At 43.4% G+C, this 24,620-nt stretch overlaps 1 protein-coding gene and 1 long non-coding RNA gene across 5 annotated transcripts in view; both read left to right on the plus strand.

Moving 5' to 3' along the window:
* The window catches only part of LOC110537489 (cytospin-B), a 131,350-nt gene that overhangs the window by 58,729 nt on the left and 48,001 nt on the right, over nt 1-24,620 (plus strand). For 3 of the 4 annotated variants that reach the window (XM_036937439.1, XM_036937440.1, XM_036937441.1), the window contains 8 exons: nt 893-2,448; nt 7,091-7,298; nt 12,557-12,630; nt 12,766-12,941; nt 17,818-18,014; nt 19,994-20,100; nt 21,025-21,097; nt 21,342-21,486. In XM_036937439.1, coding sequence (XP_036793334.1) covers nt 893-2,448; nt 7,091-7,298; nt 12,557-12,630; nt 12,766-12,941; nt 17,818-18,014; nt 19,994-20,100; nt 21,025-21,097; nt 21,342-21,486 — 2,536 coding nt within the window. Of the gene's footprint in view, nt 1-892; nt 2,449-7,090; nt 7,299-12,556; nt 12,631-12,765; nt 12,942-17,817; nt 18,015-19,993; nt 20,101-21,024; nt 21,487-24,620 lie in introns of those variants that run through there. The other variant, XM_036937442.1, reaches the window with a different exon arrangement.
* LOC118937666 lies at nt 12,958-15,311 on the plus strand. Its single transcript, XR_005034952.1, has 2 exons — nt 12,958-14,566; nt 15,225-15,311. It is a non-coding gene; the product is annotated as an uncharacterized LOC118937666 (long non-coding RNA).

Genomic DNA, 24,620 nt, shown 5'->3' on the forward strand with positions numbered 1-24,620 from the left:
CCGTACAAAGGGGTGATAGTCCCTGCAAAGTGCCCATCAATGGAGAAGTGCTTTAAGAGCCCAGAGGGGTGTAGGATTTCCATTCCAAATGAGCCCAGACTATTTGTTTGTGAGTGTGTGTTTGTTTGTAGGTGTGGATGTGAGCCAATGTGCCAGTGTATCTTGAATGTTTTGTGTGTGTGCGAGTGTGGATGTGTGTGTTGTTTATGGGGTTATACAGAATCCTGGTCTATCTCTTCTTGCCCAGGCTGTGCAGTAGTCTGTGCCCTCTGGAGTTGATGGCAGTCAGTCTAGTGTGTCATCAACACAGCGTTCTTTTTGTGTCTGTCCACTGACTGGGCTGCTTTGTGCTGGAACGTTCCATGTGTCCCGGACCATTCCTGGTCATCCCTGGTAACAAGAACCCCCTGTGTCTGTGTTGCTGTTTGCTGATAATTTTAAAACAAACAATAAAAGCCTTTCAGATGGCGCCCTGCTCACGCGGGGGATGAATCAGTAAAAGCTCTTCGTATTTGAGAGAGAGAGGTCTGGAAAGCCATCCGGGGCCTGTGGACCCACTGGAATGCTATAAGGCGGAGGAAGCCTTCAATGGCCACAGTAACACAGACACAGTGCCAACCAGCCAGCCATTCAGCCATCAAAACAAATAAATGGATCTATGAATATTGTTGAATGATTGACCCTTGTTGATGACAATTGCAACACCTGATGATGACAATTGCAACAACATATTATCACTGCATCACAATAGAGCTTCAATCTGAGTGGGAAATTGTTTCTATTGAATGGTAAGGACATTACAGGCATTAGTCCAAAGCATTACCACTTTACTAGTGGCCTTTCAAAAAGAAAGCAGCAGACTCTGAATGTGTGTTTTGATCATCTTTTTCAGGCGTCCAATCAGGATCCAAGAAGTCTGGTATCCCTGCCCCCAGGGAGATTCCTCCCACCATGACCCGGGACCGTGTGTCGCTGAGGGACCAGCTGCGGACCTCCACGACCAAGAAGATGACCCCCAGCGCCAGCACCTCCAGCCTGGCCACCCTGGCAGCCAAGCACCAGCGTGGCTCCACCACCACAAAGCCCAGGGTGGACGCTGAGGGCTCGGAGAGAGGCTTCCTGGAGTGCCAGGTGAAGGAGCTTCTGGCCGAGGCCAAGGCCAAGGAGTTTGAGATCAGCAAGCTGAGGATAGAGCTGCAGCGCTGCCGGGGGAAAGCCTCGTTGTCTTCATCCCCCTCGCCTCACAACACCCTCTCCACCCCACCCGAGGGTGCCCCCGATCAAGGCCAAGGTCTATCCCAGCATGCCACAGATGCCCAGGCCCTGGTAGGGGAGCTGAGGGAGAAGAACGGGAAGTTCCAGAGGGAGCTGGCGGCTCTGAGGGAGGAGAACCAGGCCCTGAAGGAGAAGCTTCTCTCCCTGGAAACTTTGCATGCCTCTCCTCTGTCCAACAACACTACCACCACCACCAGCCCCTCCAAGCCCTCCGTCAACGGCCTCCCCTCAGAAAACAACACTAGTCCCCCAGCCAAGTCACCCACACCCAGCCCGCTCAAAACCTCAGTCTCCTCCGGCAGTGACATCACCAAGGGCTCGCCCTCTCCGGACTCCTCAGAGTTTGAGAAGATCCCGTCGCAGTCTGACTCAGTGAGCAGCAGTGGTGTAGGGGTGGGGAAGGGTCCGGGTCGCGACCCCTCAGTGGAGAGCCTGACGGAGCAGATCCAGAAGATGGAGGAAAGTCAGCACAGCACGGCAGAGGAGCTCCAGGCAACACTACAGGAGCTGGCCGACCAACAGCAGGTGGTCCAGGAGCTGACGGCTGAGAATGAGCGCCTGGCCGAGAAGAAGGGCCTCCTACAGACGTCGCTGCAGCAGCAGAGGGAGAGGGTAGAGTTGCTGGCCCAGAAGAACGAGGCCCTGGCCGGGAAGCTGCAGGAGGTGGCCCAGGTCCAGAGCGGGGACGAGTCCCGGGCAGCTGAGCTGGAGCAGCGCTACACTGACCTGGTGGAGAGCTCTCACTCAGAGAGGGAGAAGCTGGTGGACATCCAGCAGCAGCTGACGGGGAGCCTGAGGACCCTGGAAGAGGAGCACCAGGAAACCCAGGGGCAGGTGAGGTCCCTCAGGCAGGAGAGGGATGACCTCCAGGGCCGGCTGGAGAAGGAGGTGGAGGCCGGGGGTGAGATGACGCGGGAGGCTGAGGAACATAGGGCTGCAACGGATGCCCTGAGGGTGGAGAACGGACGGCTCAAAGCCCAGGTGGACCTAGAGAGACAGAAGGTTGGGGAGCTGAAGGCCATGCAGAGTGCTGGGGACAGCACAGAGTTGCAGAGGCTGCTGAAGGCGGCCCATTCTGAGAGAGACAGACTGGAGGGGGAGGTAACAGAGCTACGGCAGGAGCTGCTACAGGCCCAGACTGACACTGAACACGCACAGGGACTGCTGTCCAAGGTGGGTGGGACACCAAGCCATATAGAATAGAATCGAGTAGAAACTTTATTACTCACCAAGGTGGGTGGAATACCAATTTGCATCTCATCCTCGAGCAGTCGGGGTGAGAAATGGGTGCGAGGCGGGGTTCTGTGGGGTTATTTAAGATACTCTTTAGGTAGGGTTTCAGATGTTTTCGGAAGATGGACAAGGACTTTCTTGCCCTAGCTTTAGGGGGAAGCTGGTTCCCCCAATGGGGTGCCAGGACAGAGCTTTGACTGGGCTGAGCGGGAGCTGCCCTCCCGTAGGGGTGGGAGTGCCAAGAGACCAGAGGATGCAGAACGAAGTGCTCGGGTTGGGGAGTAGGGTTTGAGCATAGCCTGAAGGTAAGGAGGGGCAGTTCCTCTTGCTGCTCCGTAGGCAAGCACCATGGTCTTGTAGTGGATACAAGCTTCCTACACAATACCTCATCTGCCATGATGGTTTGAATTAGGATAAATATTGTATTGCTAATGAAGACAGGCTTTGTGGCTATAGTTCAGCACTTTCCCTCACCACTCTCCAACGTATGAACTCATGTTCTATGAAATTGTTTTCATCTGCTTATAGGATCAGAGAGCGTGAGTGAGCAGTGGTTTTCCCCCACAACACCACACGTCAGCAGCCTGGGCTGTGTGGGTTTAGGGTACCTTCTGTGGTTGTTGATGTGAACACGGGGTGTGTCCTAGTCAGCTGCCTCTGACTGATGTCATAACTATTTGACTCTACACTGGGGTGGTCCAGTCAGGGCAGACCTGGGTTCATACAGTATTTGTTTTCTTTCAAATACTTTTGCCCCGTTTCATTGAGCCTGCCTGTTGCAATGGAACCAATGGAATATTCCCAAATGTTGAAATGCTGACCATCTGGCACACGTTGAATCAAACATTAAAACTATTTGAAAGAAAATAAATCCTATCTGAACCCTGGCAGGTCAAGTCGAGTGACATATGACTCAGGCTTCTGGCTCCTGACAAACGGGTGTGAGGGCGAGGCCGGTAAATAATGACTTCAGTCACTAACGTCATGCTCCACATACTGTAAGAAGACGTGCTGTGGAGAATGCATTGTGTCATCAATATCTTTTTTTAATACAATACATCATGCCTGGGGGCTTTCACAGTATGTGACCCAGTAACCCAGCATGTACTGTAGCCTATGATGGAGCTGTACAGATGTAGGATCTTAATTTCAAATCAAATCGAATTTTATTAATCACATGGTTCGTAAACAACAGGTGTAGACTAACAGTGAAATGATTACTTAGGGCCCAACAATGCAGAGAGAAAGAAAATAGAAAAAGTATAGAAAAATTAAATGTAATAATAATCCAAGTAATAATAAATACACAATGAGTAACAATAACTTGGCTATATCCAAAGGGTACCAGTACCATGTCGATATGCAGGGGTACGAGGACATTGAGGTATATATGTAAATATCCAGTGCATTCGGAAAGTATTCCAGTATTCGGAAAGACCCCTTGACTTTTTCCACATTTTGTTACATTACAGCCGTATTCTAATATTGATTAAATAGTTTTTACAGGTTTTTACACATTTTTGCAACTGAAATATCACATTTACATAAATATTCAGACCCTTTACTCAATACTTTGTTGAAGCACTTTTGGTATCGATCACAGTCTTCTTCTTGGCACACCTGTATTTGTGGAGTTTCTCTCATTCTTCTCTGCAGATCCTCTCAAGCTCTGTCAGGTTGTATGGGGAGCATTGCTGCTCAAATTTGAACATAAAGTGGAAAAAGTCAAGGGGTCTGAATACTTTCCGAATGCACTGTAACTAAGAATAATTGACAGGTAGTAAACAGTAGTAGCAGCGTATGTGAAGAGTCAAAAAAAGTTAGTGCAAAAAAGGTCAATGCAGAGAGTCTGGGTAGCTATTTGGATAACTATTTAACTAACTATTTAGCAGTCTTATGGCTTGGGGTAAAAGCTGTTCAGGGTCCTGTTGGTTCCAGACTTGGTGCAACTATTTAGCAGTCTTGTTTAGCAGTCTTATGCCTTCGGGGTAGAAGCTTTTCAGGGTCCTGTTGGTTCCAGACTTGTGTGTTGGTATTGCTTGCCGTGCGGTAGTAGAGAAAACAGTCTATGATTTGGGTGGCTGGTGTCTTTGACAATTTTTAGGGCCTTCCTCTGACACCACCTGGTATAGAGGTCTGAATGGCAGGACACTCTGTAGCGCCTTGTGATTGGATGCCAAGCAGTTGCCATACCAACGTGGTGATGCAGCACGTCAAGATTCTCTCAATGGTGCAGCTGTAGAACTTTCTGAGGATCTGAGGACCCATGCCAAATCTTTTAAATCTCCTGAGGGGGAAGAGGTGTTGTCGTGCCCTCTTCACAACTCTGTTGGTGTGTGGACCATGATAGGTCCTTAGTGATGTGGACACCAAGGAACAGTGGACACCTGCTCCAGTACAGCCCCTTCAATGTGAATGAGGGAGTGCTCGGCCCTCCGTTTCCTGTAGTCCACGATCAGCTCCTTTGTCTTGGTGACGTTGAGGGAGAGGTTGTTGTCCTGGCACCACACTGCCAGGTCTTTGACCTCCTCTCAACAGACACTGGGAGACAAATTTACCTTTCAGCAGGACAATTGCCTAAAACACAGGGCCAAATATACACTGGAGTTGCTTACCAATACAACCTTGAATGTTCCTGAGTGGCCTAATTACAGTTTTGACTTAAATCAGCTTGAAAATGTATGGAAAGACTTGAAAATGGCTGTCAACCAATGATCAACAACCAACTTAACAGAGCTTGAATAATTGTTTTAAGGATAATGTGTGAATATTGTATGTACAATCCAGGTATGCAAAGCTCTTAGAGACTTATCCAGAAAGATTCACAGCTGTAATCGCTACCAAAGCTGATTCTATCATGTATTGACTCAGGGTGTTGTAACACTTATCTAATTAAGATATATTAGTGTTTTTTTTCTCCATTAATTAAAAAATATTGTATTTTGTATAGATCATTGACAAAAAATGACATTTAAATCCATTTTAATTCCACTTTGTAATGCAACAAAATTAGAAATAAGTCAAGGGTTGTGAGTTCTTTCTGAAGAAACTGTATATTATCCATGTCCTTGTTCAGCCATGACTCTGAGAAACACAGTATATTACAGTTATTCAGGTCCCGTTGATACAGTAGGATAGTCTCGAACAGAGGTCGTCCAGTTGGTTCTCCAGTGTTTGTACGGTCGCCAATTGAATTAAGGGTAGAGGCGGTTTATGTACTCGCCGACATAGTTTCATCAGATAGCCCTCACGTTGGCCTCTCTTGCGCCGCCTTTTTCTTTTTCGAGTCTCGAGGACTAGGGTCTGGTCCAGAGTGAGCATTATGTCCTGCGCCTCTGACTCATTGAAGTAGAAATCTTCATCCAAATTGAGGTTAGTGATCACTGTTCTCATGTCAAGAAGCTATTTTCGGTCATTGGAAACGATGGCGGAAACTTTATGTACAAAAAAACACACACAATGATAGGGTTGGTCAAGAGCCCGATAAACGGCTGCTATCCATTGCAGTGCCATTTTAGATAATTTGAGCCAGTTTGCTACAGTATGAATAATCTTGCAGCAACAGGAAATGTGAATTATTATGTGGATTATAATCCATTTACATTTTTCTAGGGGTTGATAGATTTTTTCAAGTCTGAAATTGAAAAGTGGAAATTACAAACTTCATAAGCCTTTTAAAGCCTCAAATACACTAGAAGTTAAACATTTCCTGCATTGCAAGTTTTCCTGCATTGCAAGTTCTCCTGCAACAGGATGATCAACTGAAGATGCTACATCTGCAGTAGGGAATGCATGGGTGATTGAGGTTACTGTCAATACTGTATCAGGAAGTGAAATACCTGCAGCAGGAGACAGGGGCTCGAGACACTAAACTGTAAAATCAATGATTCATCATCACCTTTTTACCCAGCAGCCAGTTACACTGTAGTGTAGGCTATGCTATCAGATTGGCTTTAGAGGAGTTCCTACTAAACTCTTGTGCCAATGAGTCTCTGTGGACACTGGCAGGGCTGACGTCCAACAGCTTTTAACAGCTTTTTATATTTTATAACGTCAGACTACAATAGAGTATTAGCAGTTACAGTCAGTGTCATACAGATCTAAGGCTGTGGTTACAATAAGGGATGTGTCACTGTCAGTTATGCTAAGTGATATGCACACATGCCCAGACTTGAGGACATCTGGTGGTTTAGATGTGTTAATGGTGAAGTAACCCTTAATTTTCTAGTGATTAGGTGAAGATTTATGAATTAACTGTCTAATACAATCACAAAACCTCTGAGGACCTCAGTCACACCTGCTTTATGTAAAGGCCTTTTGTATTCTCCTTTCATGTTTAATATAAAGGTAACAGGTACATGAACGGACATTGAAAAAGAGGGTACACTGTCACTACAGACACAGGGCCATCTTATGGTGGCAGCCAACAGGACACCTGTAGAAAGAGGCCTGTTGAAGGATGTTTGGACTAACCAATCAGGCCATCTCTTAAATGGCTCTATGTGTGATAACCAATCAGGTCATCTCTTACTATGTCTCGCCATGTGACTAACCAATCAGATCATCTCTTACTATGTCCCAGGCTGAGGCTGAGTGCAAGCAGGTGGCAGAGCGAGCCGTAAGGCTTGAGGAAACGCTGAGTGGCCAGGTCAGTGCCCTGGAGAAGGGGGGGCAGCAGGCCGACGGCCAAATCAAGGACCTGAAGGAGACCATCTTTGAGCTGGAGGACCAGGTGGAGCAGCAGAGAGCCGTCCACCTCCACACCAACCAGACCATCCTGGACCTAGAGCGTACGTTCCCTAATTAGTGTATACAGTGGGGCAAAAAAGTATTTAGTCAGCCACCAATTGTGCAAGTTCTCCCATTTAAAAAGATAAGAGAGGCCTGTAATTTTCATCATAGGTACACTTCAACTATGACAGACAAAATGAGGAGAGAAAATCCAGAAAATCACATTGTAGGATTTTTTATTAATTTATTTGCAAATTATGGTGGAAAATAAGTATTTGGTCACCTACAAACAAGCAAGATTTCTGGCTCTCAAAGAGCTGTCAAAGGACACCAGAAACAAAATTGTAGACCTGCACCAGGCTGGGAAGTGCCAGACGTGTCCCCCTGCTTAAACCAGTACATGTCCAGGCCCGTCTGAAGTTTGCTAGAGAGCATTTGGATGATCCAGAAGAAGATTGGGAGAATGTCATATGGTCAGATGAAACCAAAATATAACTTTTTGGTAAAAACTCAACTCGTCGTGTTTGGAGGACAAAGAATGCTGAGTTGCATCCAAAGAACACCATACCTACTGTGAAGCATGGGGGTGGAAACATCATGCTTTGGGGCTGTTTTTCTGCAAAGGGACCAGGACGACTGATCCGTGTAAAGGAAAGAATGAATGGGGCCATGTATCGTGAGATTTTGAGTGAAAACCTCCTTCCATCAGCAAGGGCATTGAAGATGAAACGTGGCTGGGTCTTTCAGCATGACAATGATCCCAAACACACTGCCCGGGCAACGAAGGAGTGGCTTCGTAAGAAGCATTTCAAGGTCCTGGAGTGGCCTAGCCAGTCTCCAGATCTCAACCCCATAGAAAATCTTTGGAGGGAGTTGAAAGTCCGTGTTGCCCAGCAACAGCCCCAAAACATCACTGCTCTAGAGGAGATCTGCATGGAGGAATGGGCCAAAATACCAGCAACAGTGTGTGGAAACCTTGTGAAGACTTACAGAAAACGTTTGACCTCTGTCATTACCAACAAAGGGTATATAACAAAGTATTGAGATAAACTTTTGTTATTGACCAAATACTTATTTTCCACCATAATTTGCAAATAAATTGATAAAAAATCCTACAATGTGATTTTCATTTTTTTTTTTTCATTTTGTCTGTCATAGTTGAAGTGTACCTATGATGAAAATTACAGGCCTCTCTCATCTTTTAAGTGGGAGAACTTGCACAATTGGTAGCTGACTAAATACTTTTTTGCCCCACTGTATATCACCAGTCTTCTACTACTCTACCACCTCCATCCTGGACCTGGAGAGTACAACTGTCATCAACTGTCCTCAACCAACCTTTTACTTATTACAGAAGCACAGCACTCCTAAACACATAAGGCCGGTTTCCCGGACCCAGATTAAGCCAACACATGGACTAAATAGCATGTGCTCAAAATATTAAAAAATGTCCAGGAATGGGCTTATTCAGAGTACATCACCAGTGTGGCTCTGTTTGAGGGGAGCAGGAAGGTCTCTCGGCTGGGGCTGACAAATTGGAGCTGCTGTCTGAAGAACCAGATCTACTGCTGAGCTCCACTACATTGACAGATACAGATGTCTGAGTACTGGCCTGGCAGGGCTTTCCACTGATTCACTGTGTCCTTACAGGTTGGCTGGCTGGCTTCTGGCTAGCTGGTTAGGTCTATTAGAGGCTCTCTCCCACTGAGCCCTTAATGCTGAGATAACATGCAGATTGTCTCCCTACCATGATCCTCAGCACAGCAGACAGACAGACAGACAGACAGACAGACAGACAGACGCAGGCAGTTCTATCCCGGTTTTATTACGAGCACATCTGTCTTTGACCTACAGACCTGTTTGTGCAGTTTAGTAAAAAACTATGTTAGAACTAAATATGTGTAGCGGTCAGTATGCATTGTTTGAGTTATTTTATTTGGTTAAATCAAATCAAATATTATTGGTCACATACACATGGTTAGCAGATGTTAATGTGAGTGTAACGAAATGCTTTTGCTTCTAGTTCCGACAGTGCAGTAATATCTAACAAGTAATCCAACAATTCCCCAACAACTACATAATACACACAAATCTAAAGGGGTGAGTGAGAATATGTATATTTGAAGTCAGAAGTTTACATACTCCTTAAATACAGTTTTTCACAATCCCTGACATTTAATCCCTAAAAATTCCCTGTCTTAGATCAGTTAGGATCACCACTTTATTTTAAGGATGTGTTATGTCAGAATAATAGTAGAGAGAATTAATTATTTCAGTTTGTATTTCTTTCATCACATTACCAGTCAGTCAGAAGTTTACATACACTCAATTAGTATATGGTAGCATTGCCTTTAAATTGTTTCACTTGGGTCAAACGTTTTGGGTAGCCTTCCACAAGCTTCCCACAATAAGTTGGGTGAATCTTGGCCCATTCCTCCAGACAGAGCTGTTGTAACTGAGTCAGGTTTATAGGCCTCCTTGCTCGCACACCCTTTTTCAGTTCTGCCCACACATTTTCTATAGCATCGAGGTCAGGGCTTTGTGGTGGCCACTCCAATACCTTGACTTTGTTGTCCTTAAGCCATTTTGCCACAACTTTGGAAGTATGCTTGGGGTCAATGTCCATTTGGAAGACCCATTTGCAACCAAGCTTTAACTTCCTGACTGATGTCTTGAGATGTTGCTTCAATATTTCCACATCATTTTCCTGTCTCATGATGCCATCTATTTTGTGAAGTGCACCAGTCCCTCCTGCAGCAAGCACCTCCACAACAAAGCACTGTGCTTCATGGTTGGGATGGTGTTCTTCGTCTTGCAAACCTCACCCTTTTTCCACGCTGTCACACCATAACAATGGTCATTATGTCCAAACAGTTATATTTTTGCTTCATCAGACCAGAGGACATTTCTCCAAAAAGAACATTCTTTGTTCCCATGTGCAGTTACAAACCGTATTCTGACTTTTTTTATGGCGGTTTTGGAGCAGTGGCTTCTTTCTTGCTGATTGGCCTTTCAGGTTATGTCAATATAGGACTCGTCTTACTGTGGATATAGATACTTTTGTACCTGTTTCCTCCAGCATCTTCACAAGGTCATTTGCTGTTGTTCTGGGATTGATATGCACTTTTCGCACCAAAGTACATTCATCTCTAGGAGACCAAACGCATCTCCTTTCTGAGCGGTATGACGCTGCATGGTCCCATGGTGTTTATACTTGCTCACTATTGTTTATACAGATGAACGTGGTACCTTCAGGTGTTTGGAAATTGCTCCCAAGGTTGAACCAGACTTGTGGAGGTCTACAATTTATTTTCTGAGGTCTTGGCTGATTTATTTTGACTTTCCCATGATGTCAAGGAAAGACGCACTGAGTTCGAAGGTAGGCCTTGAAATACATCCACAGGTACACCTCCAATTAACTCAAATGATGTCAATTAGCCTATCAGAAGCTTTTCTGGAATTTTCCAAGCTGTTTAAAAGCACAGTCAACTTATTGTATGTGAACTTCTGAAACACTGGAATTGTGATACAGTGAATTATAAGTGAAAAAATCTGTCTGTAAACAATTGTTGGAAACATTACTTGTGTCATGCACAAAGTAGATGTCCTAACTGACTTGCCAAAACTATAGTTTGTTAGCAAGAAAGTTGTGGAGTGATTGAAAAACATGTTTTAATGACTCCAACCTAAGTGTATGTAAACTTCCGACTTCAACTGTACATATATGTATATGGATGAGCGATGGCCGAGCGGCATAGGCAAGGTGCAGTAGATGGTATAAAATACAGTACATACATGTGATATGAGTAATGTAAGATATGTAAACATTATTAAAGTGGCATTATTTAAAGTGGCATTGTTTAAAGTGACTCGTGATCCTTTTATTAAAGTGTCCCGTGATTGGATCTCAATGTAGGCAGCAACCTCTCTGAGTTAGTGATTGCTGTTTAGCAGTCTGATGACGCTCTGGAGAGCCTTGCAGTTGTGGGCGGTGCAGTTGTCGTACCAGGCTGTGATACAGCCCGACAGGATGCTTTCGATTGTGCATCTGTAATAGTTTGTCAGGGTTTTGGGTGACAAGCCAAATTTCTTCAGCCTCCTGAGGTTGAAGAGGCGCTGTTGCGCCTTCTTCACCACACTGTCTGTGTGTACACCCAGGAACGTAAAACTTTCCACCTTCTCCACTTCGGTCCCTTCGATGTGGATAAGGGGATGCTCCCTCTGCTGTTTCCTGAAGTCCACGATCATCTCCTTTGTTTTGTTGACGTTGAGTGAGAGGTTGTTTTCCTGACACCACACTCCGAGTGCCCTCACCTCCTCCCTGTAGGCCGTCTCGTCGTTGTTGGTGATCAGGCCCACCACTGTTGTGTCGTCTGCAAACTTGATAATTGAGTTGGAGGCCTACATGGCCAATGCAGTCGTGGGTGAACAGGGAGTACAGGAGAGGGCTGAGCACACACCCTTGTGGGGCCCCAGTGTTGAGGGTCAGCGAAGTGGAGATGTTGTACACTCATTGCATATGTCCATGGTGAGACTAGCGACATGTTGATTAAGTATGAGTTATGGATATAGCAATGCAGATTTAACTGATAATAAGCATAATAACCAAATAATGAGAAACATGATTTGAATGGATATATGCAATGAGTGTACAAAACATTAGTAACACCTTCCTAATATTAAGTTGCACCCCCTTTTTCCCTCAGAAAAGGTATGGACTCTATAAGGTGTCGAAAGTGTTCCGCAGGGATTCTGGCCCATGTTGACTCCATTCTTCCCACAGTTGTGTCAAGTTGGCTCGATGTCCATTGGGTGGTGGACCATTCTTGATACACACGGGAAACTGTTGAGCGTGAAAAACCCAGCAGCGTTGCAGTTCTTGACACACTCAAACCGGTTTGCCTGGCATCTACTACCATACCCCGTTCAAAGGCACTTAAATATTTTGTCTTGTCCATTCACCCTCTGAATTGTATACATACACCATCCATGTCTCAATTGTCTCCAGGCTTGAAAATACTGTCTCCTCCCCTTCATCTACACTGATTGAAGTGGATTTGACATGTGACATCAATAAGGGATCATAGCTTTCACCTGGTCAGTCTATGTCATGGAAAGAGCAGGTGTTCTTAATGTTTTGTACACTCAGTGTAGTAGCCATGTAGTACCACTAATATAAGAGGCAGTGTTAGATGTACTGTACACATTAATCAGACTAACATATGGCTGCAGTTCCTCCACTTGTGATATGCGCCTCTCACGGATGTATTCTGTGGTGCTGTTTTCAAAGTAATGGCATATGTGTCTTTCTTCATAGACCAACTCAAGAAGCTGGAGGAGCAGAAGTCAGAAGTGGAGAGGCAGCTGAAGATCTTGAGTAAACAGATGAAGGTAGGAGTGATCTGACTGTTAGTGGTTTTATACTTTCGGGTGCTTTGCTGGTGGTTAAGATGGTCAAGGTTTGTAACTGCTATGATGTGATGACAATCATAATGCTTATGGTATACTGTGTGTGTGTGTGTTCAGGATGAGACGGAGGAGTGGCGGCGGTTCCAGGCAGACCTCCAGACAGCCGTGGTGGTGGCCAACGACATCAAGGTAGAGGCCCAGCAGGAGATCCGCTCTCTGAGGAGGAGGTTACAGGAGGAGCAGGGGCGCAGCGCCAAGCTCTCATCAGACCTGGAGCTGCAGAAGGGAGTCAAGTACGTACCGTATGGCTGGGAGGGTTTAGTACATTCAGCAGGGCAATTCAATTATGGTCCTCGAGGGCCGAAAAACACTTCTGGTTTTTGTTTCTACCTGATATTTGCATTTACTCATCTCATGTCCCAGGTCTAAATCCGTCCCTGATTAGAAGGGAAGAATGAAACCCAGAAGTGTAATTGGCCTTAAGGGGCCAGATTTGAAAAGACCTAAAGTATACCTCCTGTACTCATCCCTCGCGCCTCTATCCAACATCCAATCTCTTATCCCTTTACCTAGCCTTTCCCCTCTCGCTCCCTCTCAGCACTGGGCCCTATCTACTCTGTCCTGGAGCTGCTGCTACTCTTGGGCTTGCCATATCCCACTGATTGTGCGTGTGTTCAATATAGTGGTCAGTATCATATAGGATGCCGTATGTGAGGCTACAGGGGGCAGAGCTGGAAGAAACATTTTGAATTTCAATACGCCATTAATCGGTTCCCTTTTAAGAGGCTTCCCCAAAAATTCAGATTTGACGTCACGGTACCTTGTGATGCTCAACATTTTGGGGTTTGCATTGAAACAAGGTGATGCTAGCTATCAATAAGGATATGAGTCCAATAATAATATCTTAATAACCAAATCCTTGGATTTTCAAGCCTCAAATCCTGGGATTGCCTGCCAATATTTGCTAAAAGAGGATTGGCAGGCAGTCCCCTCCTGCAGTATCTCTGTCTGTCCATCTGGTTCCTGCTGCAATATTCTGACTGCTCTACCAGTCTGTCTACCACTCACCACCACCAACTGTAACACACTGGGCTAGCAGTGGACCCTAGCACTTCACTGAGACAAGCTGCGCTGTCTGAATAGTGTAGCACTAATATAGTGGTCTAAGCTCTACCTAGAAAGGCTGCTGCCAAGATAGCATTGACAGCAGCACTAAACTTTTTGAGTCAGTTCTCGTCAAAATATAAATTGAGACAGACACTTTAGGAGCCATAACATAAATCCTCTGTTGTGTTTCATGTGGCTGTACACCACAGGTGGGCGACATATAGCCCTCAGGCCAGATCCGGCTCGCGAGCCCGTTCAATCTGACCCGGGGTAGGTTTGAGTAAAACAAATATAATTTGGGGCAACTGTTGAACGTCTAAACTATGTAGAAAGTATGTTGAAATTATAATGGACCTATACGTGTTCAAATGACGACCATTTCTTTGGCCCAACAATTGCTTTTGAATTTTTTTCTCTCGATGTTGCCCTCAAGACTAAATGATTGCCCACCCCTGCTGTACAACATGACCTGTTGTGCCAGGGACGTGATTGGTCGGTGTGTTGATGAAAGCTCAGCCCATTGGTCCTGTGTCTCCTGTGTAGTGACAGTGGCAGTGACAGTATGATGAGAGGCAAATAAGGCCAGTATTGTTAATGCTATACATACAGCGCTCATCAGATAGTTTCTAATATAGCTTGCCTGACATAAAACATGTAAACGTGTAAATTATAACATAAAGAAGAATGCAGTACTTTACTTTCCCCGTACGTACCTGCGACGTACCAGACCAGAAGCTACCCTCCTCCCTGAGATCGTTTGTTCTCTCAAGGATGTCCCTCTCTCAGACATGGTTCCTTATAGAAAGCCCAGGTGAGTCCACTGCACTGCGAGCTCGATGAATGCTGCCTTTAGAGGGAATGCTACTGCTGATCTAGAACTTCTGACTTTCCTTCCTGCACTGCTTCCGCTGCTTCTCACTGATTGTCTGTCTGGTTCGCTGACTAGCTGACTGACAGCTAACTATTAGTAGTCTGTGTCCTTTCATTTGGGTGGGCTGGGGTTTGCTTTGCTTAATTTCCACTGTAAAAAAAACCCTGCTACTAAACTTTTATTATGGTACTTGGCGCCACCTGCTGTTCTGTTGAATCAATCCTTTACCTAGCCTCTTGGTTCCTCTGGAGAATTGTCTTGTAGTATGACATGGAATGATTTATTTATACTCATGCTATCACTGCTTGATCAAATAAACAACATTTGGTCTGTATATAATTGTATACTGATCTCAGACATGTGGAAGAAACTCAGATCAGAATTTGACTTCATTAGCCAGTTAAGAGATGCATGGTGAGAGAGAGAGAAGAACAGACAGAGGACAGAGCCTTAACTGCAGTGTCTTTAGAAAAAGACACCACTCCGGTTGTGCTAAATACAGTATAAATGTCCAATGCAAGTACATAGCTTTTTAAGAGGGTATATTTCCTATTTATTGCAATTCATGTTGTCTCTGTGTTTCGGTCTTGTTTTTCAGACTCGGGGCTGGAGCCAGTTTTGATACCAAGACTGCAGTAGAGGGGCGGTAAAAAAGTCCACCCACATAACATCAGGACCCTCTGAAGACAGACTGACAGTATTATTGTACACAGTTGCTTTGATCGGTATTACCATACAAACTTTTCCATCATCTGGTATGTCATTCTGATGAGTTTATTAGCAAGGTTGATTGACCAGTACAGATGCAATATTTGCCCCAGACAGAGAGACAGAGTCAGACTGTAGTTTACTGTTAAACTTCCAAATGAACGCATCTTTCTCCGTGAGATCTTTCAAAAATTCTGTACACATTTTTATCTCTATTGTTTGCAATGATTTCAGTGGTATTTGTTTTTGGGAAGCTCTACTCTCTATCTGTCAAGAGATGATCTGATATGATAGGAGGAGTTTCTGTTACTGATTCCGATTTGCTTTTAGACACTTAAATTGCCTTAGTGGTGAATATTCACTTACTCAATGTGTTGCTAAATATTTTGAGAATGAGACACATTTTTTGTTTAGTTCTCTGAGGGTTGACTGAAACCAAAACAGTCTGCTTATCCACTGGAAACTGCCAGCTATTACTATGAGTCAGATTCATGTTGTAAGTTAGGTTTCATTACTACATTATGGGCCAAATACAACTTTGAAAAGCCAAACAGACAAACTTTTCAAGTTATTTTTGTTGTTCAGAGTTGGTTTTATTGGTCTTTTGGTAGATTACTGTTCTAATACTCATTTTGTTCAAGTTTCCTATCAGTTCTGCACCTGTGGTTATTATTATGATCCGTTTCTTCTAACTGACAGTTTGGAATATCTATTACTTAAAAAAGCTTGGATGATATCTATTTTTTTAATTATGGTAATAACCAAAATCAGTTCACTTTAAGTCTGTGAGATTATTCATGGCTACAAAAAATGAGTCATGTGCTCTGGTGTTCATAATGTGAATCTGATAATATGTTGTGATAATTGACCACTAGATGGCGATATTTAACAGAATATCAAGAATGTTAAAGTATCAAGAACCTGCACTGATCAGTGGTCCTAGGTTGTGTGTGTAATCATCTGGCTACTGTTTAAGTTCAGCTCACCAGTTTGAGTTCTGCCTCCAGACAACAACACTGAATCACAGACAGTGTATTATTATCACTGATAATTATCACGTCATCACTAATAATGTCCACACAGGAAGGCCGCCGTGCATTTAAGCCATAAGGGTAATCAACTGCTGATCACTGCCCAATTCAGTCCTTACTGCCTCAGACTTACAGCCGTGCCTAAAACTCATAATTTCAAAATGGCCTGTATAGTATCTCTTAACCATTATATTTCACTCTAAACTTCAACAGGCTATATCAACAAAATATATTTTGAATGCTTTATCACTCATTTTGAAGTCATTATAATTTATTTAACCTTTGTTTAACTAGGAAAAGCCCATTGAGACCCAGAGTCTCTTTTTCAAAGGAGACCTGGCCAAGAAGGCAGCAACAATCAATACATTACATAATTAAACATACAACAACAATACAATACAACAACACGATCCAGCCTAAAAAAAACAAACCCCATCAGGTCAAATAAAAAGCCTCTAGTTTCTGAGTACTGCTACAGGGTAAACGTTGGACACCCATTAGAAATGTATAATGACCAACTGCCATCCTGTAAACCTCAGGTTATAATGACTATTATTACAGAGTAACAGGACTATTCAGTGGCTGCAGTCATACAAAAGCCATAGTACTCGACCAGAAACAGACAGACGTGCTAGTAATGTTTAACTTTGAGTACTGCCGATATTGCCAAAAAAAGACCACCTTATCATAAGACATATATGGTGGTAACTGTGTGGTGATTATACCCTTTTTCTGTCTGTGAACTGCTCAACAGTTCAACGAGTGAATGTGCAACTGTTTAATTTAACTTTAAGGTTAAATCTTATTGAGACAGATCAAATATACAATGCTGTTTATTTAGAGAAATAGTCCATGTAAGGTGTTTGTCCATCTGTTTAAACTTTTTTTTATTTCATCTTTGGAAAGTCAATAAATGAAATGACTCTAGTCCCGACTTTGTCTGCGTGTGTTTGTTTGAGTTCATTCTCTTTGGGAGTTCTACTTCCTCCTCACCAGATTCCTTACTTCAGTTCTATTCTCACCCCTTCCCCATCCATCCATCTGTGACAATACTCTATCGCTTACTCACTCACTCAGGCTTTGTCCAATGTCCATAAGATACGGATGGAGTAAACTTTGTACCTTTTTTTATTTGCACTTTTGGGTGTTAGAACCAGCTATTGACTGTTCCATCATCTGAAGCGTGAACTGTACATACTCGTACACAAATATTGCATGCAACAGTCAATGCGATGGGCAAACATCATCTTCAATCATTACCTTTCTTTAGAACATTGATTGACGAAATAAATACTAAACCATTGTTCTGATAACACCTACTTAGTAAAATAATGTTCTGATAAAAATCCCTGGTAAGGTATATATAGCCTCTCACTGTAAAAGCACTTCTACCTGCTATGTGTTGTGCCATAATGTATACCGTGAGCATCTCTTCCCCTTTGTCTTTTTCAGGTCGTTGCATGATGACTCTGAGAGTTTCTCAGATGCAGATGGCAGTCCTCATTGGTGTAGCATCTCCATGACCCAGACCACCCAGACCCAGTCCACCTCCTCGCCCATTAACACCAACGGCAACGCTGCCTCCTCCCCCTCAGAGCCCGGAGCCACCGTCAAATCCCTCATCAAGTCCTTTGACACAGCTGTACAGAGTAAGCACAGAACATCCTCCTTCTCACTCCTCCACACAAGCCCGGCAGACCTGGGTTAAAATATTATTTGTTTTCTTTCAAAGTTATTTGAGTGTTTGACTGCACCTCCCTGGGTTACCAGGTAGGGGGTGGGGTGGTTGGACTATTCCATTGGTTCCAATGCACCAGGCAAGTTCAGTCAAGCACAGGCCTCTTTACAGAAATCATACCTGACTTGTCTGCATAATAGGAGAACAGCTGGCAGCCTGTCTGTCTGCTTAAGATAGATCTATCATGTTTATACAGTGGAGGCATGTATGGTCATCTATGGTATGCTCTGCTGTCCATGTGACTGTATTGATTGTGTAGCTCACTCTAATATATCTACTGCTGTACATATCATCTTTTGTATATATTTTAGATATACACAGTATAAGAATAGATTGCATTTGGATTACTGATACAGTGTTATTTGGGTTGTTCATTGAATTTGTTTTGATATTCCTTGATTTCTTGTTTTCGTTTTTATTATTTGCGTACTTGTTCGACATTTTACTGCGCTGTTAGGTGCTAATAACACAAACATTTAGTTGCACCCGCTATAACATCTGCTAAACTGTGTACGTGACCAATACACTTTTATTTGATTTGAAAGGAAAGGAATAGGAGGTGTGATTACTCTATAGACTGGCCACAGACATTCCTGAGAAAGATGTTTGTTTTGGAGCGATCTGCTGTCTCTTGTATCATCAAGGAGATAAACTCAGCAAAAAAAGAAACATCCTCTCACTGTCAACTGCATTTATTTTCAGCAAAATTAACATGTGTAAATATTTGTATGAACATAACAAGATTCAACAACTGAGACATAAACTGAACAAGTTCCACAGACATGTGACTAACAGAAATTTAATAATATGTCCCTGAACAAAGGGGGGGGTCAAAATCAAAAGTAACAGTCAGTATCTGGTGTGGCCACCAGCTGCATTAAGTACTTCAGTGCATCTCCTCCTCATGCTCTGCACCAGATTTGCCAGTTCTTGCTGTGAGATGTTACCCCACTCTTCCACCAAGGCACCAGCAAGTTCCCGGACATTTCTGGGGGGAATGGCCGTAGCCCTCACCCTCTGATCCAACAATTCCCAGACGTGCTCAATGGGATTGAGATCCGGGCTCTTTGCTGGCCGTGGCAGAACACTGACATTCCTGTCTTGCAAGAAATCACACACAGAACGAGCAGTATGGCTGGTGGTCATGTCAGGATGAGCCTGCAGGAAGAGTAACGCACAGCGTTGAGATTGCACAGCGTGGAGATTGCCTGCAATGACAACAAGCTCAGTCCGATGATGCTGTGACACACCAGACCATGACGGACCCTCAACCTCCAACTCGATCCCGCTCCAGAGTACAGGTCTCGGTGTAACGCTCATTCCTTCAACGATAAACGCTAATCCGACCATCACCCCTGGTGAGACAAACTGTGTCTTTTCATAACTGGTGTCTTTTCATAACTGTGACCTTAATTGCCTACCGTGCTAACAACCGTTCCACAGGTGCATGTTCATTAATTGTTTATGGTTCATTGAACAAGCATGGGAAACAGTGTTTAAACCCTTTACAATGAAGATCTATGATGTTATTTGGATTTTTACGAATTGTCTTTGAAAGACAGGGTCCTGAAAAAGGGCCGTTTCTTTTTTTGCTGAGTTTATGAATGAAAATTGTGGCCCGTAAATTACGCAGGATGTCAGGCCAAGGGGATGGCTGCTGAGGGGATACTTTCCTGGTTTAGCAGCAGTGATAGAGAAGGAACCCTTGCCTGTTACATCATAGCTTAAACAGCCTAACCTTAAAGGTCTAATTGCTTAACGGGGTAAGCAGATACAGTGATAGGACTCCATGGAACATCACCATGGAATACGGTATACAATGAATCTCTTTCAATTTCCAATTAAATAGCTGTCCGTGGCTAATGCACACTCATGTGTTGGGCCTTGCAGATGGACCTGGTCCTGGACACACGGTACAGATGCACTCCTCACCTAGAAGCCCTCTGAGTGGGATCCCTGTCCGCACAGCACCCGCAGCTGCTGTCTCCCCCATCCAGGTACAGTACAGGCCCTCTTCAATATGGACTACAACAGGGTTACCCAGTAGGGGTGGACATAAAAGACTGTAAAATCACCATGAAATCAGCTCAAAGTGATTTTAATTAGGGAAATTGTCACATACACCGGATAGGTGCAGTGAAATGTGTTGTTTTACAGGGTCAGCCATAGTAGTGCGGCACCCCTGGAGCAAATTAGGGCTAAGTGCCTTGCTCAAGGGCACATCAACTGATTTTCACATAGTCGGCTCGGGTATTCGAAACAGCAACCTTTCGGATATTGGCCCAACGCTCTAACTGCTAAGCTACCTGCCGCCTCTAAATAGAGAAATAAATAGAAAATAATAATAATAATGTAAATAAAGAAACATATGTGATCGTATCCCAATGTAATCAAGGTTTGAAATCAATTTGCAGTGAACAAATTATTTATACTATGTTCCGACCCACGAATTGTGGACCCTTGGACTAAAATATCAACCAATCTGTTATTGGGCTCCTAAGTGGCGCATTGGGTACTCAGGTATTCGAAACAGCAACCTTTCGGATATTGGCCCAACGCTCTAACCACTAGGCTACCCTGCCGCCCCAGACCCTGGTTCAATTCCAGGCTGTATCACAACCGGCTGTGATTGGGAGTCTCGTAGGGCGGCGCACAATTGGGCCAGTGTCGTCCGGGTTTGGCTGGGGTAGGCCATCATTGTAAAATAAGAATTTGTTCTTCACTGACTTGCCTAGTTATATATTAATTTTTTTATCTGTTTATTACCGACTAAATGTATAAAGCTTTTGTAAAGCCGTTTAAATACATTATAACCATTACTAATAATGTAAAGTGTTACAAGTTTGGTTGTCACTTTTTTTATCATCATGTGTAGGACATGAATAGGACATGATATACATTTTTTGTTTTTGTTTCTGTAGAGGCAATCGTCTATCAAACCGCTCTCAAAGACACTGGAGAAAAGGATTAACCATGGAGAGTTCTCTCATTCAGGTACATAACACTGTAGAGAGAGCAAGTATAAAAGTAGCACAGATACTGTATATACGTATATAACTTTGTAAAACACCAATTAGATCAAAACGCTTCTTTATCATTGAAACCAACGCATTCTGGCATCTTGCCTTCATCAGCACATTTGACTAACTACAAACAGTCACAACAGTCACATCCTTTGCACATCCTCCTTCCCCCTCTACCTCCCCCGTCCCTGGTTCCTGATTCCTGTGTTTCCCAGATAAGTATGGGGGCTCTGGGGATGAGCTGAAGCCCAGCAGCCTTATGAGGAAGAGTCCTTCCCTGGAGTCGGTCATCAAGTCCCCAGCAACCTTCAGCAGCCGCAGCCACTCCATGAGCTACAACAAGAACAACAGCAAGCTCAGGTGGGCCCTCCTCACTGCAGATTTAGAGAAAGAGCCCACACAACTACATTGATCACAGAAACATACAAACATGTATCACTTGTAACATCACACATCATCACCGGTTCATACACATACAGTAGATCAGGGGTTCCCAACTTTTCCTGGGGGGTAGCGGGACCTTCCATGATTTGAGGGGTAAACAAACTATTATTATTTGGATTTGGGATTTTGTTTTAATCGCCTTTGTATAAACCGATCAGTAACAACACATAACCCTGCAATGCTTTAGGCTAGAAACAAGAGGTAAACTGCCTGAGGTAGACGTGACTGCACATGGGGAGATCTTTGGTTTGTCTCTATGACATTCAGAAGCTGAGCTATGACCTAGTCAAGAAATATTAAATTTTTTACTTTGCTTGAGAAGTAATGTTATCAAATGTGTGACTGTCGCTATCAATTCACTTTCTGTAAAATATTGAGTGTTCATATAAATTCTAATATTTGGTAGTGGAATAACATTTGGGGAAATCCAGTCTTGACTTTGTATTCCATATCAAACATTATTATTATTATTATTATCATTAAACAGCCTATCTAAAATATGTCATGAGTCTTGTTAAACTACGTAGAATGGCAAGAAATGAGCTTCAAAACAACACATTTCCCTAGGTCCCTTAAATTAAACAAAATCAAGCGTGACATACAAATGTGAAAAAGAGGGCCCTGGGGAATAAAATGTTGGGAACACTTGCACTAGATGCAGCCTTTCCGTTGCAGTCATTTTGCTGTGGCGCTGCGCCATGGGAAAATCGTTGCCTCCACGCCCCAAAAATAAGGAACATGAAAAAATATTTCTGCTGCGGTGCACGAAAAACCGGACGCCCCATAGTAGAATAGCTTATCTATTTACCTATTCTGGTGACATAAAGTGGTTTCTGTGAGAGGTACAGTCGGGGGGGGGTGTTACCCCGGGTGGTAGGTAGGTTACCCTATATTCACTGTTTATGCAAGTTTTTTGGTACATAAAATGAATCAATATCAGCCTAATTAGTTAAAATATCACATTTGATTAGCTATATGCATGGTCCAATGTTAAAATAATAACATTTTTCATATATTTTCTTATTTAACCTTTATTTAACTGGGCAAGTCAGTTAATAAGAACAAATTCTTATTTACAATGACGGCCAAACCCTAACCGGACGACTCTGGGCCAATTGTGCGCGGCCCTAGGGGACTCTCAATCACTGCCGGTTGTGATACAGCCTGGAATCGAACCAGGGTCGGTAGTGACGCCTCTAGCACTGAGATGCAGTGCCTTAGACCGCTGCACCACTCGGGAGCCCCAAATAATGTTATTGGGCTCATTTCTGGAGGTGGAAAGTACATTTTATGTGGTATCAGCTACACATTTTTTTCAGAGGAAACACTGAGTAGATGACACACACCCACAAACTTTCATACATATTCATACTGAGAGATCTTAACAGTCATGCACTTGGTGTTAGTCATACTATTCACTATTAGATCAGTGACAAGCTGGCAGCGTGTTGATCATACTGTATCTATCACCGAATTGCCCCAGTTTTTACTAACTGTTACGTCCTAAATGGCACCCTATTCCCTATATTGTGCACTACTTTTAACCAGAGCCCATATGGCTTTGGTCAAAAATGGAGCACTATATAGGGAATATGGTGCCATTTGGGACGTACACACTGACTGAACCCCATGGTTTGATACTGAGAGTCCCGAGAGCCTTCTGTTCTGGTGCGCTAGTAGACACAGTAGAAGTAAACTTGGAAGAGATGAGTCAGAGAGAAATGTTAAATAAACAGCAGATTACATTTGTTGTGACTACCGAACTCAAGATGAATTAAGCATAATAAGTCTCCATGCAGGCCTCTTTCTGTTTTCTCAACCCAGCCAACAAACAATACTTTAGAACCATTTAATATAATATAATACATTGGACTATGGTAGATGAAGGAACCAATCTATCTGTTCAGACTGTTAGAGTATGTATCTGGTTGTCACGTTCTGACCTTTATTTCCTTTGTTTTGTATTTATTTAGTATGGTCAGGGCGTTAGTTGGGTGGGCAGTCTATGTTTGTTTTTCTAGGTTTTGGGTATTTCTATGTTTCGGCCTAGTATGGTTCTCAATCAGAGGCAGGTGTCATTAGTTGTCTCTGATTGAGAATCATACTTAGGTAGCCTGGGTTTCACTGTGTGTTTGTGGGTGATTGTTCCTGTCTCTGTGTTTTGCACCAGATAGGGCTGTTTTTGGTTTTCCACGTTTATTGTTGTGTAGTGTTCGTGTTTATCCTTTTTTATTAAACATGAATCAATATAACCACGCTGCGTTTTGGTCCGCCTCTACGTCACCACAGGAAAACCCTTACACTGGTCAATATGTCAGTGTATTATGTTTGTTGTTTATAACAGTGTGTTATATGTGAAAATGGGATTGTATTTGAATGTTTATGGAATCTTGGAAGATTAGTCCAAATGAGGACTAAATTAAAATAAATTAATAATAAAATCAAAATCTCTCAAACAATCACTTCAATACAGGAGATACATCGCATATGTTTACAGTCACATACAGTGCCTTGCGAAAGTATTCGGCCCCCTTGAACTTTGCGACCTTTTGCCACATTTCAGGCTTCAAACATAAAGATATAAAACTGTATTATTTTGTGAAGAATCAACAACAAGTGGGACACAATCATGAAGTGGAACGACATTTATTGGATATTTAAAACTTTTTTAACAAATCAAAAACTGAAGAATTGGCCGTGCAAAATTATTCAGCCCCCTTAAGTTAATACTTTGTGGCGCCACCTTTTGCTGCGATTACAGCTGTAAGTCGCTTGGGGTATGTCTATCAGTTTTGCACATCGAGAGACTGAAATTTTTTCCCATTCCTCCTTGCAAAACAGCTCGAGCTCAGTGAGGTTGGATGGAGAGCGTTTGTGAACAGCAGTTTTCAGTTCTTTCCACAGATTCTCGATTGGATTCAGGTCTGGACTTTGACTTGGCCATTCTAACACCTGGATATGTTTATTTTTGAACCATTCCATTGTAGATTTTGCTTTATGTTTTGGATCATTGTCTTGTTGGAAGACAAATCTCCGTCCCAGTCTCAGGT

The sequence above is a fragment of the Oncorhynchus mykiss genome, chromosome 12 (assembly GCF_013265735.2).
Source record: "Oncorhynchus mykiss isolate Arlee chromosome 12, USDA_OmykA_1.1, whole genome shotgun sequence".
NCBI classification, from domain to species: domain Eukaryota; kingdom Metazoa; phylum Chordata; class Actinopteri; order Salmoniformes; family Salmonidae; genus Oncorhynchus; species Oncorhynchus mykiss.